The 16,996-nt window shown below is 49.0% G+C and overlaps 1 protein-coding gene across 1 annotated transcript; it reads left to right on the top strand.

Moving 5' to 3' along the window:
• Positions 1-10,334: 10,334 nt before the first annotated feature.
• On the top strand, positions 10,335-16,935 carry LOC310650754 (putative inactive glycosyltransferase 25 family member 3; the record flags this gene model as incomplete). The annotated part of the gene is made up of 5 exons (XM_083380338.1): positions 10,335-10,570; positions 14,023-14,133; positions 14,440-14,570; positions 16,246-16,379; positions 16,731-16,935. Coding segments are annotated over 5 exons (817 nt in total), but the record flags the coding sequence as incomplete, so codon positions are not given.
• Between the last annotated feature and the right edge of the window lie 61 nt (positions 16,936-16,996).

Here is a 16,996-nt window from a genome sequence, read left to right on the forward strand (position 1 = left end):
ATTCATGGCTCTGTCTGTTCTTGGTCTTTGGGGAATTTGGAAGAAAAGGTTAATTCCCCCTGCCCTGTTCTGCAAAGGCGCAGGTGCCCGTGAGCGCATCTGTCTTCGATTTTAGAAATGAACACACACGTTGTTTTTTAAGGAACAAAAAAAAAAACCACAAACGGTTTTCCTCACGGCTGCAGGAGAAATTTTTGCAGCGGGCTCTAAGCATCCAACACAGCACCTAGAATAATAAAAAAAAGAGTTGGAAGGGACCTTGGAGGTCATCTAGTGCAACCCCCTGCTTGAGCAGGAGACCACTACACCATTTCAGACCAACGGTTGTCCAGTCTCTTTTTTGAAAGCCTCCAGTGTTGGAGCATTCACAGCTTCTGGAGGCAGGTTGTTCCACTGGTGAATTGTCCTCCCAATTAAAGAAATATCTCCTTAGTTCTAAGTTGCTTCTCTCCTTGGTTAGTTTCCATCCATTGGTTCTTGTCTTGCCTTCTGGTGCCTTGGAGAATAGGTTGAAACCCCCCCCCCCTTCTTTGGGGCAGCCCCTCAGATATTGGAAGACTGCTATTGTGTCATCTCATTAAACGCTGAGCTTGTCGATCAGAAGGTCGGCAGTTTGGCGGGTCGAATCCCGAGTGCCGCGTAGCAGAGTTGAGCGCCTGTTACCTGTCCCAGCTTCTGCCAACCTAGCAGTTCGAAAGCACGTAAAAATGCAAGTAGAAAAACAGGGACCACTACGGTGGGAAGGTAACAGCGTTCCGTGCGCCTTTGGCGTCTGGTCATGCTGGCCACATGACCATGGAGACGTCCTCGGACAAGCGCTGGCTCTCCGGCTTTGAAACGGAGATGAGCACCGGCCCCTAGAGTCGGAAATGACTAGCACGCATGTGCGGGGGAACCTTTACCTTTACCTAATTCCTGCAACCGTCCTTCGTATGTTTTAGCCTCCAGTCCCCTGATCATCTTTGTTGCTCTTCTCTGCACTCTTTCCAGCATCTCAACATCGGTTTTATATTGTGGTGGCCAGAACTGGATGCAATATTTCAAGGGTGGCTGTAGTAAGGCTTTGTACAGTGGTACTAACACTTCACGTGATCTTGATTCTATCCCTCTCTTAATGCGGCCTGGGATTGCGTTGGCTTTTTTGGCTGTGGCTGCACGCTTCAATGGCTCACACTGAAGTGGTTGTTGTCGACTAGGACTCCGAGATCCCTCTCCCAGTTCATCGTATTAAACCAAGTTTTACCTAGCCTGTACCTATGCAGCTGTTTTTTTCTTGCCTAAGTGTAAAATCTTACCTACGATGACTTTCGTTTTGTTTGATCCATCCTGTTTCTCCTGTTTGAAATGATGCACTGCTGCAGGGGATAAGTTGAGTTAGCTTCCAATTCGATCGAAACTCACAATCCTCACTTCTGCGTACGTTGGGCTGCCATCCTGGTTATCATTTGATGAACTTTTACATTAAAGGTAAAGTTTCCCCCGCACATGCGTGCTAGTCGTTTCCGACTCTAGGGGCCGGTGCTCATCTCCGTTTCAAAGCCGAAGAGCCAGCGCTTGTCCGAGGACGTCTCCGTGGTCATGTGGCCGGCATGACTAGACGCCAAAGGCGCACGGAACGCTGTTCCCACCGTAGTGGTCGCTATTTTTCTACTTGCATTTTTTACGTGCTTTCGAACTGCTAGGTTGGCAGAAGCTGGGATCCTCACTTCTGCGTACGTTGGGCTACCATCCTGGTTATCATTTGATGAACCTTTACATTACAACCTTGCAAATATCTTACCTCGAAGTCACTTTCCATTTTCAAACTACGAAACTTGCTTATTCACCCACCAGTTGTTCTTCTCAACAGTCCTAGGCTGGCTTGCTTGCTTGCTTGCTTATTCATTCATTCATTCATTCATTCATTTATCCATTTATTTATTTATAGTTCTGTCCCCTGCTATTCAGCAGGCCCTCCTTGGAAGTAACTATGTTTATATCTAACCCTAACCCTCATGACAGACATCGAGCTTATTGCTTTTAAATGAGTCCAGGAAGCCGAATAGAAAATTTGGCGCGAAAGAGACACAGTCCTGCAGTGCAGAAACTCGATGAGTTGCGTAGTGATCCAGAGGAACACACACACACAGACACACACACACACACAAACACACACACACAGGCCCATTTGTGAACCTTTTAGAATTTCCAGTATTTCTGCCTGAATATGATCCAAAACTTGAGCTGAGGGGCTGCCCCAAAGAAGAGGGAGTCAAGCTATTCTCCAAGGCGGCAGAAGGCAGGACGAGAAGCAACGGATGGAAACTAATCAAGGAGAGAAGCCACCTGGAACTCAGGAGAAACTTCCTGACAGTGAGGACAATTAACCAGTGGAACAGCTTGCCACCAGAAGTGGTGGCTGCTCCATCACTTCCAAGAAGAGATTGGGCCAACCATTTGTCTGGAAGGGTATAGAGTCTCCTGCATGAGCAGGGGGTTGGACTAGATGACCTCCAGGGTCCCTCCCAATTTGTTATTCTGTGACTGTAGAGAAGCAATTTGGGTTTATTTGGGGAAGGGGGAACTGGGAGAAGACCCAGCTTTGCTTTGGGGGTAGCCTTTTAACCGAGGAAGGGGACAAGGTCTGTTGTTGTTGTTGTTAGTTGCGAAGTCATGTCCAACCCATCACGACCCCATGGACAACGTTCCTCCAGGTCTTCCTGTCCTCTACCATCTTCTGGAGTCCATTTAGGCTCACGCCTCCTGCTTCAGTGACTCCATCCAGCCACCTCATTCTCTGTCGTCCCCTTCTTCTCTTGCCCTCAGCCTTTCCCAGCATGAGGCTCTTCTCCAGTGAGTCCTTCCTTCTCATTAGGTGGCCAAAGTATTTGAGTTTTAGCTTCAGGATCTGGCCTTCTAAAGAGCAGTCAGGGTGGATCTCCTCTAGGACTGACCGGTTTGATCGCCTTGCAGTCCAAGGGACTCGCAGGAGTCTTCTGCAGCACCATCGTTCAAAGGCCTCGATTCTTTGGCGCTCAGCCTTTCTTAGGGTCCAACTTTCACGGCCATACATTGCAACTGGGAAGACCACGGCCTTGACTATAGGCGCTTTTGTTGGCAGGGTGACGTCTCTGCTTTTTAGGGACAAGGTCTAAGGCCTTTCCAACTTTTACTTCCAGGGAAGTAAAAAAAAGAGAAGAGGATTAAGAAATCTGCAGAGTTGATTTGCAGACTGGGATGGATGAAGGTGAATTAAGAAGGTAGATGGGAGGGCCAGTCTGGGAGAGAGGACAGGTGAAGTCCACCCCCCACCCCCAGGAGGAGAAAAAAAAACAACCCACCACCTCTGCTTCTCTCTGTTTGATTCGTTCCCTGGTTTTCCCTCTCTCTCTCTCTCTCTTTCCCTCCGTTCCTTCCCTACCTCCCAGTCCCTTTGTCTGCCTTTTGTAATGGAAAGTGGTCCCCTAAATCAGCTCCATGACACGGTTATTGTTTGTCCGGCTGGAGTTTTTTAAACTTTCCCCCCCCCTTTCCCTCCCGAGGTCAGGAATGCGCCTGGCTGCCATTGGCAGGGTGGCGGGGCGTGGGGTTTCTCCCCCTCCCCAGGGTCAGCCCCATCTCCTTGGGTCATCTGACAACAAAACCTTTTGAAATATCGACTCTCCATCACCGGGCGGAGATTGTCTCTCGCCAGCAGGACCCTGGCACGGCCCTTGAATGGCTCCGGACAGGCCTCTGTCCATCGTACCGGTCAGCATCTGCCAACGGACAGAAGGCCATTGTGTGGCCGATAGCTTTGTTTTCCATCACAGCTGCCCCCCTGCTTTGGGCTGGAACTGACCGTAGGGCCTGGTGGGTGGGAGAGAAAGGGAGGAGAGGAGGGGGACGGTGGGAGGGGACCCTTTGTACGGGTCAGTGCTTCCGAGAAAGGCCCCCTCCCCTACTTTTTTTTCCCACCCCTTCCAGAAGACCGAAATGGGTTTCCCCCTAAACTTCAGACAGCCCAGCTGAAGCATTAAGGAAGAATTTATAGAGGGGTGGTGGTGGTGTGTGTGTGTGTGGGAGGGGGAAACATAAAAGAGAGAAAATGTGTCTTTTTGGGGGGGGGGAACCCAAAGAAGTGAAGAAGCAGTCTAGGTTGATATAGGATGGAGAGTGTTGTGTGTGTGTGTGTGTGTGTTGAGGAGGGAGGGAAGGAAGAGACTTTTGCCCCCAGATTAAAAAGCACCTTGCTGGGGGGGGGTAGGTGGGGGGAAATAACCTGGGAAGGCGGGCAGTCCCCGGCTGCGCCCCAAAGTTTTACGTCGCAAAGCGAGGCGGTTGCTGGAGGGAGCTTTGCCCCGTTTTGCGACCTTTCTCGCCGGGCGCTTTCCGAAGCGCGTCGCTGCGGTTCTTAAAACGGGGAACCGGCTCCAGCTCTCCTCCCCGTTGATTTTGCTTGTCCGAAAGGTCGCGGAAGGGGATCGCGCGACTCCAGGACCGTCATATGTACGAGCCGTCGGCCAAGCGTCCCAATTTTGATCACGTGATCCGGGGCTGGGGGGGGGTAGGGGGTGGTGGTGGAAGGAGGCTGCCAAGTTGCAAGTGTGAAAAAGGGCCCTAGGTCACTTTTTTTTTTCTTTTCCCAACGCCCTTGTAACTTTCAACGGTCGCTATAAAGGAACTGTTGGAACGGAGGACGACCAGCGCTTCCAATTTTCTCTGTCTTCGCCGAAAGGGGTGGATGGCAGCTTGCCAAGGGGTCTGCGTCAGATAGGAAGGGGTTTCAAAGTTTTCCTCCAGCCTGGGAGGATTTCTTAATTTTTTTAAAAAAAATTTTTTTTATCTTATTCCTTTGCTTTTGATAAAGCGGGCTGAGCAAGCGAGCGAAATGCGGCATTAATATTAATCGTTTCCCGGGTGGAAAGCTTGGCCTTTAATTAACAGAGCAGCTCGCCTCCCGATGTTGCGGGTGCTCCATCGCTGGAGGTTTTCAAAAACAAACCGGACAACCATTTGGCTGGGATGGTAAGGGGGTCTCCTGGCTTGAGCAAGGGGTCGGTCTAGAAGGCCTCTGAGGTCCCCTCCGGCCTTGCGATTCTATATTCCGAGTTTAAGGCTTATTGCTAGGAGGCCAGGCTGGAGAAGGGATGGTGGGGCATGGCGTCTCGTTGGGTGCAAGAAGAATCTTCGTAGGAGTGCATGGTAGCCAAGAGTTGAACCTCCTTAGGAAGGGGCAGTCTATCTTTACAGGACTCCTGATAGCAACAATCAGGAGAAAAGTCTTGAAAGGGGGATTAAAAAGGCCAAACGTCAGTCTAAAACATCTAGCTGGCTGTGCGGACGACCCCACCCCACCCCCCCGCAATAATGACATTTTCAAACTATCCCGGGTGAAATTGCTGACTTTCTTTCTTTTTTTTTCTTCTTCTTCTGTATTTTGGAGAATGGAAAGGAAAATAAAAAATCTCCACCAGCATGAAATTTTGCCCGTTCTATCTGGCCGAGGAGAGAAAAAGCGTTTATAATGTCAAAGGATTTATGAGTAACAGGGAATATAAGAAGACAAATCATGCATTTTTTTAAAAAAAAAACACACACCAAAAAACTATTCTACCTAAAAATAGCCTGATTCTGACACGGCAAAAAAAAACAACAAACAGCTCTTGACTTTTTCCAAAATTGCAAGCGATTGAGCCAGGCCAGGCGGCAGATGAGTTTAGCAGAAACCTGGAGGATATTTTAAACCTGGAATGCTCGGATCCGTCTAGGAATAGCAAGAAAAGTTGAACGAGAAGTCTTGGAAAGCTTTCGGGTGTTTTTTTTCGGGCATCCTTATATAATATGGCAACTTCCCGGTTCGTATTACGCCCCGAGAGAGTTCTTTTAATTCAGATTTTTAGCGGCGCTTTTCCAAGGAAAGCTTTTAGGATATCCCGGATGGGGGGAAAAAAAACAACAACCCCCAAAAAACTTTGGAAAGCAAAACTCGGAATTCGTTTGAGGTGACGTGCAAGTAAAGGAGAAAAATTCTGGCATTGTACAAAGTCACTAGACGCGACTGCGGTTTACATGAATAAATCTTTTCCGGTTGGAGTCACCCCGCACCGGTCCTGGTTTACCAACCTGCTTTTCCATTGCAGCATCTTTGGGAAATGTTGGACTACAACTCCCACAAGGCTGGCTGTGGATGCTGGAAGCTGCAGTCCCACAACTGCAGAAGACCTCACAGGGGAAAAGCTATCCTAAGCCATATTTTGAAGCCGGATAATTACATTTCAGAGCTCCCCTCCTAACAGGACCAATGCAGAAGAGACTTGCATGTGTGAATCGTGTCTTGAGAGTGGAGAATTTCTCGAAATATGGAGAGGCTGGGCTGAGTCCCTGGGCAAAATTCCCTGGTAAATTCCCTGATTCAGGATGATGGGATGCTGGGTTTTCTCACCTCGTTGGCTGTTTTTAACAGCCCCTGCTTCTTCCTTCGGCAATAAAGCTACATTTGTCTGTGGCAGTTTTGGTGTGGTGTTGCCCTCTGCAGTCACACTGGAACACCTGCAAGAATTATTGGGTTGTTTTTTTTTCTTCTCCAAAGGAGAGCCTAATTAAGTTTTCTCTTTCTTTCTTTCTTTCTTTCTTTCTTTCTTTCTTTCTTTCTTTCTTTCTTTCTCTCTCTCTCTCTTTCTTCCTTCCTTCCTTCCTTCTTTCCTTCCTTCCTTCCTTCCTTCTCTTTTTCTTTCTTACTCTTCTTTCTTTTTTCTCTCTTTCTCTTTCTTTTTCTCTTTCTTTTTCTTTCTTTTTCTTTCTTACTCTTCTTTCTTTCTTACTCTTCTTTCTTGCTTTCTCTTCCTCTTTCTTTCTCTCTTTCCTTTTTTTCTTTCTTTCTCTTTCTTCTTTTTCTTTTTCTTTCTTACTCTTTGTTCTTTTTTTCTCTTTTTCTTTTTCTCTCTTTTTCTTTTTTCTTACTCTTTCTTCTTTCTCTTTCTCTTTTCTTTCTTTCTTTTTCTTTCTCTTTCTTTCTCTTTCTCTTTCTTTCTTGCTTTCTTTCTTCCTTCTCTTTTTCTTTCTTACTCTTCTTTCTTCTTTCTCTCTTTCTCTTTCTTTTTCTTTCTTTTTCTCTTACTCTTCTTTCTTACTCTTCTTTCTTGCTTTCTTTCTCTTCCTCTTTCTTTTTCTTACTTTTTCTTACTCTTTTCTTTCTTACTTTCTTTTTCTTTCTTCTTTCCTTTCTCTCTTTCTCTTTCCTTTTTTTCTTTCTTTCTTTCTTCTTTTTCTTTTTCTTTCTTACTCTTCTTTTTTTCTCTTTCTCTTTCTTTTTCTCTCTTTTTCTTTTCTTACTCTTTCTTTCTCTTACTCTCTTTTTTCTTTCTTTTTTTCTTTTTCTTTCTTCTTTTTTCTTTCTTTCTTTCTTTCTTTCTTTCTTTCTTTCTTTCTTTCTTTCTTTCTTTCTTTCTTTCTTTTTCTTTCTTTTTTCTGGAGCAGCCAGATAATTAAATAACTTTCTGGGGAGCATGCAGAACTGCACAAGGGCCATTTTTATCAGCCAGTATCCAGGCTTTGGGGAACATCAAGATGGAAGGGGAAAAAACTTGAGACCACAAAGGATCTTGGAGACATAAACCTAAAGTAGAATATTTGACTTTTCTTCATATTCTCCCTTCACGTCCTTTCTTTTTCTTCCCCAAAAGAAAGCCTGCTTCGGAGGAGTTATTACCCATCGTAACAGAATGGAATAACAGAGTTGGAAGGGACCTTGGAGGTCTTCTAGTCCAGCCCTCTGCTCACACTGGAGACCTACATCATGAGCCTTGGTGGAGCAGTGGGCTAATGCCTCCTTAAGTAACACCAGCTGCCTGCAATTAGGGCAGGTTCGAGTCCCACCAGGCTCAAGGTTGACTCAGCCTTCCACCCTTCCCAGGTAGGTAAAATGAGGACCCAGATTGTTGGGGGCAATAAGCTGACTTTGTAATAATGCCGCTTGGGGGGGTGTGTGAAAGCCCTAATAAGCAGGCATATACATAGAATGAAGGCTACTGCTAAGTTTGTAAAGCCGCCCTGCGTCTTCGGAGAAGGGCAGGATATAAATGGAATTAAAATTTTTAAAAAAAATTAAAGAGACAGGCATCTCTTCCTAATCGAGGAGAGAAAGCAACCTGGAATTAAGGAGAAACTTCCTGACCGTGAGGACAATTAACCAGTGGAACAGCTGGCCGCCAGAAGTTGTGGGTGCTTCATCACCTGAGATTTTTAAGGAAAAAAAACTGGACAGCCATCTGTCTGAAATGATCTAGGCTAGGGAGCTGGACTAGACGACCTCCAAGGTCCCTTCCAGCTCGATTCTGATTCCAATTCTAATTCCTTGATGTGGAACAACACATTTTCTCAGTCCTGAGCACAATTGTAGTCTCAAGCTGGGTTATCATTAGATGGTATTATCTCTTCTGAAGGCTAAATGTCAGCTGAAGATACACAGTTAGCATCCATCTATGTGAAGGACCAGCTGTCCATCCTTAGATCTGAAGGTTGGGATCTGTTCCCGAAGGTCTCTAAGTGGACCGTTGGATTGGCAAGGACCACGGACAGGGGCTTAGATGTGATGGCTCCGTGGAGACGGAGAGATTCTCTCCTAAGGATGGACGGGCAACTTTTGAGGGTGACAAAAATTTTAAAGGGAGATGAAGGGAAGTCAATGGGCAAGCAGACTTAAGATTTCACGGCACCTAAAAGACAGCCAAATTCAGCCTTCCCACTTATCCTGGAGGAGTGACCATGGATTGTTATTTTTCTTTCGTTTCGTTCGGGTTTTTTTAGCATCACAACTTCAAACTGTCACCAAATTGGGACAGATGAGCCACTAAATGAGACTGCCTGCCCTGTATATCAGTGGAAAAGATGCAGAAAAATCAAATTAGAAGGATATTTGTCTACCCGGTAGATGGCAGCGTTTTCACGGTTTATCCTTTCAGTGGAAATGGAGCTGAATCTCAGTTTACTGTGTCCTATCTCAGTGTCGTGTTTTGGCCGAGAGAGTGTAACGTGTAGCTCAGCCACCGGGTCCTGTTAAACTGCAGGATGGAGAGGAGGGACAAAGAATTTTGAAAGCTTTGGTTGGGGGGGTGTCAAGATTTGCCTGTAGAGAGCAACTGAAGGACGCGTAGAGGTGCAACGTGTGAACCGACCATTTTTAAAGCTATTTTCATGAAATCACCTTTTTAAAAAAAAATCCTCAGTTTTCTTTCCCCCACCCCCAAGCAGATTCCACTCAAAAAGCATAAGACGGCAAAGCTGTGCCATTGTTTTGAAAAAATGGGATCGCTTCCACTTTTTGGTGGGAGGGTGGGGAGGAAATGCAGGGTTAGACCCTGGCAAAATTAGGTCACTATCGGGAGAGAAAGGGACGCAGTGGCTCAGTGGGTTAGGACGCTGAGCTTGTCGATCAGAAGGTCAGCAGTTTGGCGGGTCGAATCCCGAGTGCCGCGTAACAGAGTGAGTGCCTGTTACTCGTCCCAGCTTCTGCCAACCTAGCAGTTCGAAAGCACGTAAAAATGCAAGTAGAAAAATAGGGACCACTACAGTGGGAAGGTCACAGCGTTCCGTGCGCCTTTGGCGTCTAGTCATGCCGGCCACATGACCACGGAGACGTCCTCGGACAAGCGCTGGCTCTTCGGCTATGAAACGGAGATGAGCACCGGCCCCTAGAGTCGGAAACGACTAGCACGCGTGTGCGGGGGAACCTTTACCTTTACCTTATCGGGAGAGAGGGACGGTCTGAAATAAGAAACAACTTTTTTTTTGCCCCCAAACTTCATGAGGACTAGTGCTTTGGTGGACGAATACACACACACACACACACACACACACACACACACACACACACACACACGTCCGTCCAGCAGCTGAACAAAGGCGCGGGTCTAAAGGGCGAGAATCGGAATCAGAATCTCGAGCAGGAAAGGGCTCTCGGAGGTCTTCTAGTCCAGCCCCTTAGGCTCGAGGAGACCCTGCGCCGTTTCAGACAAGCGTCTGTCCAGTCTCTTCTTCTCAAACCTCCACACCTTCGGACGGCAAGCTGCGCCCCTGGTTATCGTGTCGGGAGAGCGACGGCAAGGCCCATCATCCTCAGCCGGGATGGGAAAGAGAGTAAGGGTCTTGGCAGCCCCCAGGCTGACACGTGTACGCCGGGGAAAGATGAAAAAGAGGCTGTGGGTGGAGGGGCGCAGGCGAAGGAGCTTCGGTTCCGCGGAACGAGAGTCAAGCCCCCCCCACCCTCCCCTTTCTGGCCCCTCCTCTCCCTTTGGCTCCGCCCCCGCCTCTGCTCCCTCCTCTGCCCCCCCCCCCGCTCCTCCTCCTCCTTCTCCTCTTCCTCCGTGGCTGCCTCGATGCCTCCGCCCGTGATTTCCCTGCGCTGCGCCCTGGCGCTTCTCCTCCTGGGTCTGGGGGTCTGCTCCTCCCCCCAGGAGGAAGGGGAATCCCCGGGCAGGGGGGAGGAGGAGGAGGAGGAGGAGCTGCCCACCGTGGTGGTCGCCATCCTGGCCCGCAATGCCCAGCACTCGCTGCCCCACTACCTGGGGGCTCTGGAGAGCCTGGATTACCCCGCCGAGCGCATCTCCGTTTGGTAAGCTGACGCGGCGGCGGGGGTCGTGGGTCGTTCGGGGGGGGCTTCCTTGCAAAGCACCGACAACCCCCCCCCTTCCCTTTCTTAGCTGGACAGCTGCCTGCTGGAAGGAGGGGGGGGAGGAAAGGTCTCGCCTCTCTCCAGAGTCGGCTTTGGGGAGGGTGGGGTCTCTGGGACCCTAGTTGAGTGGGGAGTGGGGGGTGGGCGTCTGGGGTGGGACATCTCCTTGGCAGGAGGGGTGAGTTTCTGAACAGGTCACTGCGTTGGGGAGGCTGGCTGGGGAAAGACTGGGGGGGTGCTTTGAAGCGTTTCCCCCCCTTGCCCGTTTTGTGTGTGTGTGTGTGTGTGTGTGTGTGTGTGTGTGTGTGTGTGTGTCTTCCTGACTCTGGAGCCCCCAGACCTGGCCGTGTGGGGCAGGGGTGACTGGGGGCATGCAGTGCTAGACATCAAGAAAGCGCCCCCGCTTAAAGGACAGAGGATTGGGGGGGGTTGTTTCTCCGTTATGGGATTTGAGAGACGGATTTATTTTATTTTATTTTTATTTATTTTTATTCCATTTATATCCCGCCCTTCTCCGAAGACTCAGGGCGGCTTACAAGCTTAGCAGTAGCCTTCATTCTATGTATATGCCTGCTTGTTAGGGCTTTCACACACCCCCAAGCGGCATTATTACAAAGTCAGCTTAATTGCCCCCAACAATCTGGGTCCTCATTTTACCTACCTGGGAAGGATGGAAGGCTGAGTCAACCTTGAGCCTGGTGGGATGCGAACCTGCACTAATTGCAGGCAGCTGGTGTTACTGAAGGAGGCATTAGCCCATGCTAACTTGGGGTGCAGAATTCCGTTTCCGGGGTTCCCGGGGTGGGTGGGCGAGTATATTTTTTTCCAAAAGATTCGTGTTTTGCTCCTCTGTGGTTTTCCCTCCCATCCGTGATCTTCCTTGGGGGGGTTTCCGGGCCTCGGCGTGGCTTGAGATCGGCTATCCCCTTTTCTCCCCACAGCCCAATTTGAGCGCCCTGCAGATCCCACGGACTGCAGCTCCCATCCTCCTGCATCCCAGCACGATGGGAGTTATAGTCCAGGACCTCTAAAACAATATCGGGAGATGGGTTGCGGCCTTCTTGTGCGAAGAGAGAGAGGGATATAAGGCCATTTTTTCAATAATAATAATAATAATAATAATAATAATCCTGAATGCTACACATTGTTTAATGTTATGGCGTGTGCCTAAAGCCCTTGAGCAACCCCAGGCTGCAAATAAATTGGATTTTTTGCCAGGTGAATTGATCTGCCATCCCTCTCATCTCACCCGTCACCCTGCCCCTCAAACAGCTACAATTCCCAGCCTGGCAGGTATGGCTCACCTGTCTCCCACCTGGGCGGCTTGCAAAGATGGAAAGATTCTCCTTTTTGCTGCCTTTCAAAGCTTCTCCCTGGCCAAAAAAAGAAAGAAAGAAAGAAAAAGTGTATGGCTCTTTTTTTTTTTTTGGAACTCGTAGAATTCCCAACTCCAGCCATGTAATGAGAAGGGTGGGTGGTTTTTAATATCAAGGAGGAGATGAGCTTTCCCCTCATCTGTAGGATCTGTTAAAGCGACAAAGGCAATTTTAGGATGTCGCTGGACAGTTCCAGAAGGTCAGAATCCACTATCTGGAGTCTGTTGTATAGTAATTTCTATTTGTCTTCCTTCCTTCCTTCCCTCCCTCCCCCCCCGTCCTTCCTTCCTTTTCTTCCTCTTGTTCATCCCTTCCTTTTTCTTCTCCCTCCTTCCTTCCTTCCTTTCTTCCTTCCCTCCCTCTCCTTTCTCCCTTTCCTTCCTTCCTTCCTTCCTTCCTTCCTTCCTTCCTTTTCTCCCTCTTGTTCATTCCTTCCTTTTTCTTCTCCCTCCCTCCCTCCTTCCCTCCCTCCCTCCCCCCCGTCCTTCCTTCCTTTTCTTCCTCTTGTTCATCCCTTCCTTTTCCTTCTCCTTCCTTCCTTCCTTCTTTCCCTCCCTCTCCTTTCTCCCTTTCCTTCCTTCCTTCCTTCCTTCCTTTTCTCCCTCTTGTTCATTCCTTCCTTTTTCTTCTCCCTCCCTCCCTCCTTCCTTCCTTCCTTCCTTCCTTCCTCTTGTTCATCTCTTCCTTTTCCTTCCTTCCTTCCTTCCTTCCTTCCTTCCTTCCTTCCTTCCTTCCTCCCATTTTCCTTCCTTCCTTCCTTCCTTCCTTCCTCCCATTTTCCTTCCTTCCTTCCTTCCTTCCTTCCTTCCTTCCTTCCTTCCTTTCTTCCTTCCCCTTTTTATTCCGTTTCCTCTTCTTCCTTCAACATCTGTGCCTTCGTCTCCCTTGGCCTCTCCACAAAACAATTTCTCTCCTCCTTTGCCTCAGAGGACCCATCTATCTCCCAATCCGGCTGCCTGGGGAGGGCATGGATCACAACTCCCATCCTCCCCCTCCCTCCCTCCCTCCCTCCCTCCCTCTCTTTTGCCCATCCGTTACTTTACAACCATTGGATCTCTGGGGAATTCTTTAATGTCCTCTCCTTCCCGTTTCCCTCTGACTTCCTAATTCCAATTAAACTGCAATTACAGCCTCTTTTCCTTGGCTTCAAGGCTGAGACTGTCTTGGGTGGCTAATTGACTAAGCAACACAATCCAGATCCTAACTGGAGTAAAGGCGCCACGTGCCACAAATATGTTTAGAGTCGCTGTGTTGGCACAACCGAACGCAGCTTGAGAGCCATTTGGAAAGTAAACATATAATTTCCAGCAACTGGCTGAACATCTTGGCCCGTAGCAGATCAACCCTTCTGCTGATTTTCTAGCCTGCGCGGAGAAGGGGAAAAAAAATAAATAAGCGGGATTTGGGGCTGTAGAATTCCAACGATAAGGAATTTGGTTAAAATAAAGGAGGGGAAGGAAAAGTCTCTAGAAATTCCAGACCGCCAAGGTCAACTTGATTTGCGGATCGGATCGAGTAGGGAGGCAGCCCCCCATGCAGTGGTCGGAATAGTTGTGGATTGGAGACCTAGCACGGTGATGTTTGAACCGAGATGTCTATACTCGGTGGCGACCTTTCCTTTTTGCCTGGGGACAATTCTAGGCTCAATCACGTTGAAAAAGAGCTCGGGGGGGGGAAAGTATCTTGATGGGAGCCATTGGGAACAACAGACTTCCCTTAAGACTACATGGGGAGGCCTGAATGCGCTGGGCAACTCCCATAATCCCCAGCCAGCTGGTTATGAGTCTTGGAGTCCAAAGCTTCTGGGAAGAGAGGGCAAAAGGGAACTCTGATCTGCCGTAAGGCTTCTCGTGGTTTTTTTTTTGTTTTGTTTTAAATCTCCGGCATCTTAATACGTCGTGCTCCTTGAGGCTAGCCAATTTTTTTTATTATTTTTTAAGTCTCAAACGGGTGAATTTGAACACAGAGCTTCGGTTTTTGGGAAGAACCAAAATCCATCCCTCCCTCCCTCCCCAGGTGCGCCACGGATCACAACGTAGACAACACCACGCAAATGCTGCAGGAATGGCTCAGGGCGGTGGAAAAACATTACCGGTCTATCGTATGGAGAGCTGTGGAAGAGCCCAGGTAATGTTTTGTGTCTCAGGCCTTGCAATGGAGCCTCTCTGGACAGAGGCAGTCTATCCCTCCCCTGAGCCGAGCGCCTCTTTTCTGAATTTGCCCAACGGATGCCACGGGAAAAATTCCACACCGTGGAATCCAAATATTCTTCTTTCTTTTTTTTTCCCCTCCCCACCCTCTGGAGGCAAAATATGTGTTAACTCTTCCCTGACCAAAGGTGGAATGTTATGCTTTAGGCAAACCTGATAAAATATTTCTAGCTGACCCTTCTGATTATTTTGCTCCCCCCACCTTTCCCCCCCCCCCACTCAGCTCTTATCCCAACGAAGTGGGACCCAAACATTGGACGGAGCAGCGTTTCGAACAGATCATGAGGCTAAAGCAGGAAGCCCTCGTCTTTGCTCGAGCGCACGAAGCCGCTTACATTCTGGTAAATCTGACCAGTGGCAAAAAAAAAGAGTTTATTTTATTTATTTATTTATTTTATTTATTTATTTTTAATTCCATTTATATCCCGCCCTTCTCCGAAGACTCAGGGCGGCTTACAAGCTTAGCAGTAGCCTTCATTCTATGTATATTTTTATTTTTATTTTATTTTAATTCCATTTATATCCCGCCCTTCTCCGAAGACTCAGGGCAGCTTACAATCTAAAGCACAATGTGCTTAGCAGGAGCCTTCATTCTGTGTATATGCCTGCTTATTAGGGCTTTCACACACACACCCCCAAGCGGCATTATTACAAAGTCAGCTTAATTGCCCCCAACAATCTGGGCCCAAAGTTGCCCCCCCCCCGCCCACACACACACACACAGTGACACTCCCCACGGGCTAAATTCAGGCAAAGTCCAGAGTGGTGCCCTGGATTCGGCCGGCTAAACTCATCGAAACCGTGGCTTGCTGGATACTTTGGGGGCACAACGTGTCGCGGGAAAGAAGAACGTTGAGGGAATTTTGAAGGAAAGGCTTGGATGCATTTTTGTGCATTTATGGTGCTCTCTGAGCTGGGGTTTTTTTTTGCTGGAGGACGTTTCGTGGCCCAACTAGGGAATATCATCAGTTTTAGAAAGAAGTGGAATTTGCCCTCTCTCTCTCTCTCCCTTCTGGCACTGATGATGGTTCCTAGTTGGGTCATGAAACGTCTGCAAGAAAACCACCAAGCTCAGAGAGCACCAAGGACCCCACAGTCCTCCTCCTCCTCCTCTTCCTCCTCCTCCTCCTCCTCTTCCTCCTCCTCCTCTTCCTCCTCCTCTTCCTCCTCCTCCTCCTCCTCCTCCTCTTCCTCCTCCTCCTCTTCCTCCTCCTCCTCCTCCTCCTCCTCCTCCTCTTCCTCCTCCTCCTCCTCCTCCTCCTCCTCTTCCTCCTCCTCCTCCTCCTCCTCCTCCTCTTCCTCCTCCTCCTCTTCCTCCTCCTCCTCCTCCTCCTCTTCCTCCTCCTCCTCTTCCTCCTCCTCCTCCTCCTCCTCCTCTTCCTCCTCCTCCTCCTCCTCCTCCTCCCTTCTAGCATTGAAGATATTATCTAGTTGGGCAATGAAACATCTGCGAGAAAATAACCCAGCTGAGAAAGCATCAAGGACCCCACAATCCTTCCTTCCTCCTCCTCCTCCTTTTCTCTTCCTCCTCTTCCTCCTCTTTCTTCTCCTCCTCCTCCTCCTCCTCCTCCTCTTCCTCCTCCTCTTCCTCCCCCTCCTCCTCCCTTGTAGCACTGATGATGTTACCTAGTCGGGCAATGAAACATCTGCAAGAAAATAACCCAGCTCAGAAAGCACCAAGGACCCCACAATCCTTCCTTCCTTCCTTCCTTCCTTCCTTCCTTCCTTCCTTCCTTCCTTCCTTCCTTCCTTCCTCCTCCTCCTCCTTTTCTCTTCCTCTTCCTCTTCCTCCTCCTCTTTCTCCTCCTCCTCCTCCTCTTCTCCTCCTCTTCCTCCTCCTCCTCCTCCTCCTCCTCCTCCTCCCTTGTAGCACTGATGATGTTACCTAGTCGGGCAATGAAACATCTGCAAGAAAATAACCCAGCTCAGAAAGCACCAAGGACCCCACAGCCATCTTTTCCCTCCACCTCTTCCTCCTCCTCCTCCTCCTCCTCCTCCCTGACTGAGCTGGTGTATCTTTTGCCCCTAGTTTGCGACACGGACAGCATCCTGACCAACAACCAAACCCTGAGGTTCCTCATCGCACAAAACAAATCGGTCGTTGCCCCCATGATGGATTCCCAGACGTATTATTCTAATTTCTGGTGTGGGATCACCCCGCAGGTAAGCAGGCAGGTTTGAAAACAGGCAAGTCCTCGACTTTCAACAGGTGCATTTAGCGACCCTTCGCAATTGCAGCGGCCCTGAGAAACGTGACTTAGGACCGCTTTTTTTCCACACTTCACGACCTTTGCAGCATCCCCCACAGTCAGCTGATCCAAATCCGGACGCTTGGCAACTGACCCGTATTTATGACGGTCGCAGCGTTTCCCCCCCCCCCCCCGGGGTCAACAGGATCCCCTGATTAGAGAGATGAAACGATTGGGCTTAATGCTACGTATATTTTACTTGGCGGTGTTGGGTGGATAAATTATCTTCCCGGGAATTTGGCTTTTAATTTCTTGCTCCCGCCAGGGTTACTACCGACGCACAGCAGACTATTTCCCCACCAAGAACCGCCAGCGTCTGGGGTGCTTCGCTGTGCCCATGGTCTTCGCCACCTTCTTGATCGATTTGCGAAAGAACGACACCGCGAGTCTGGCCTTCCACCCGCCTCCCTCTTCCTACTCCTGGCCCTTTGACGACATCAACGTCTTTGCCTTCTCTTGCCAAGTTGCAGGTGAGAAGCGAAAGGTGGAGCCATGCGGAATAATATGCCTTTTCATCCAGTTCAGTTCAGT

Source organism: Vipera ursinii (genome assembly GCF_947247035.1).
Source record: "Vipera ursinii genome assembly, contig: scaffold_390, whole genome shotgun sequence".
NCBI classification, from domain to species: domain Eukaryota; kingdom Metazoa; phylum Chordata; class Lepidosauria; order Squamata; family Viperidae; genus Vipera; species Vipera ursinii.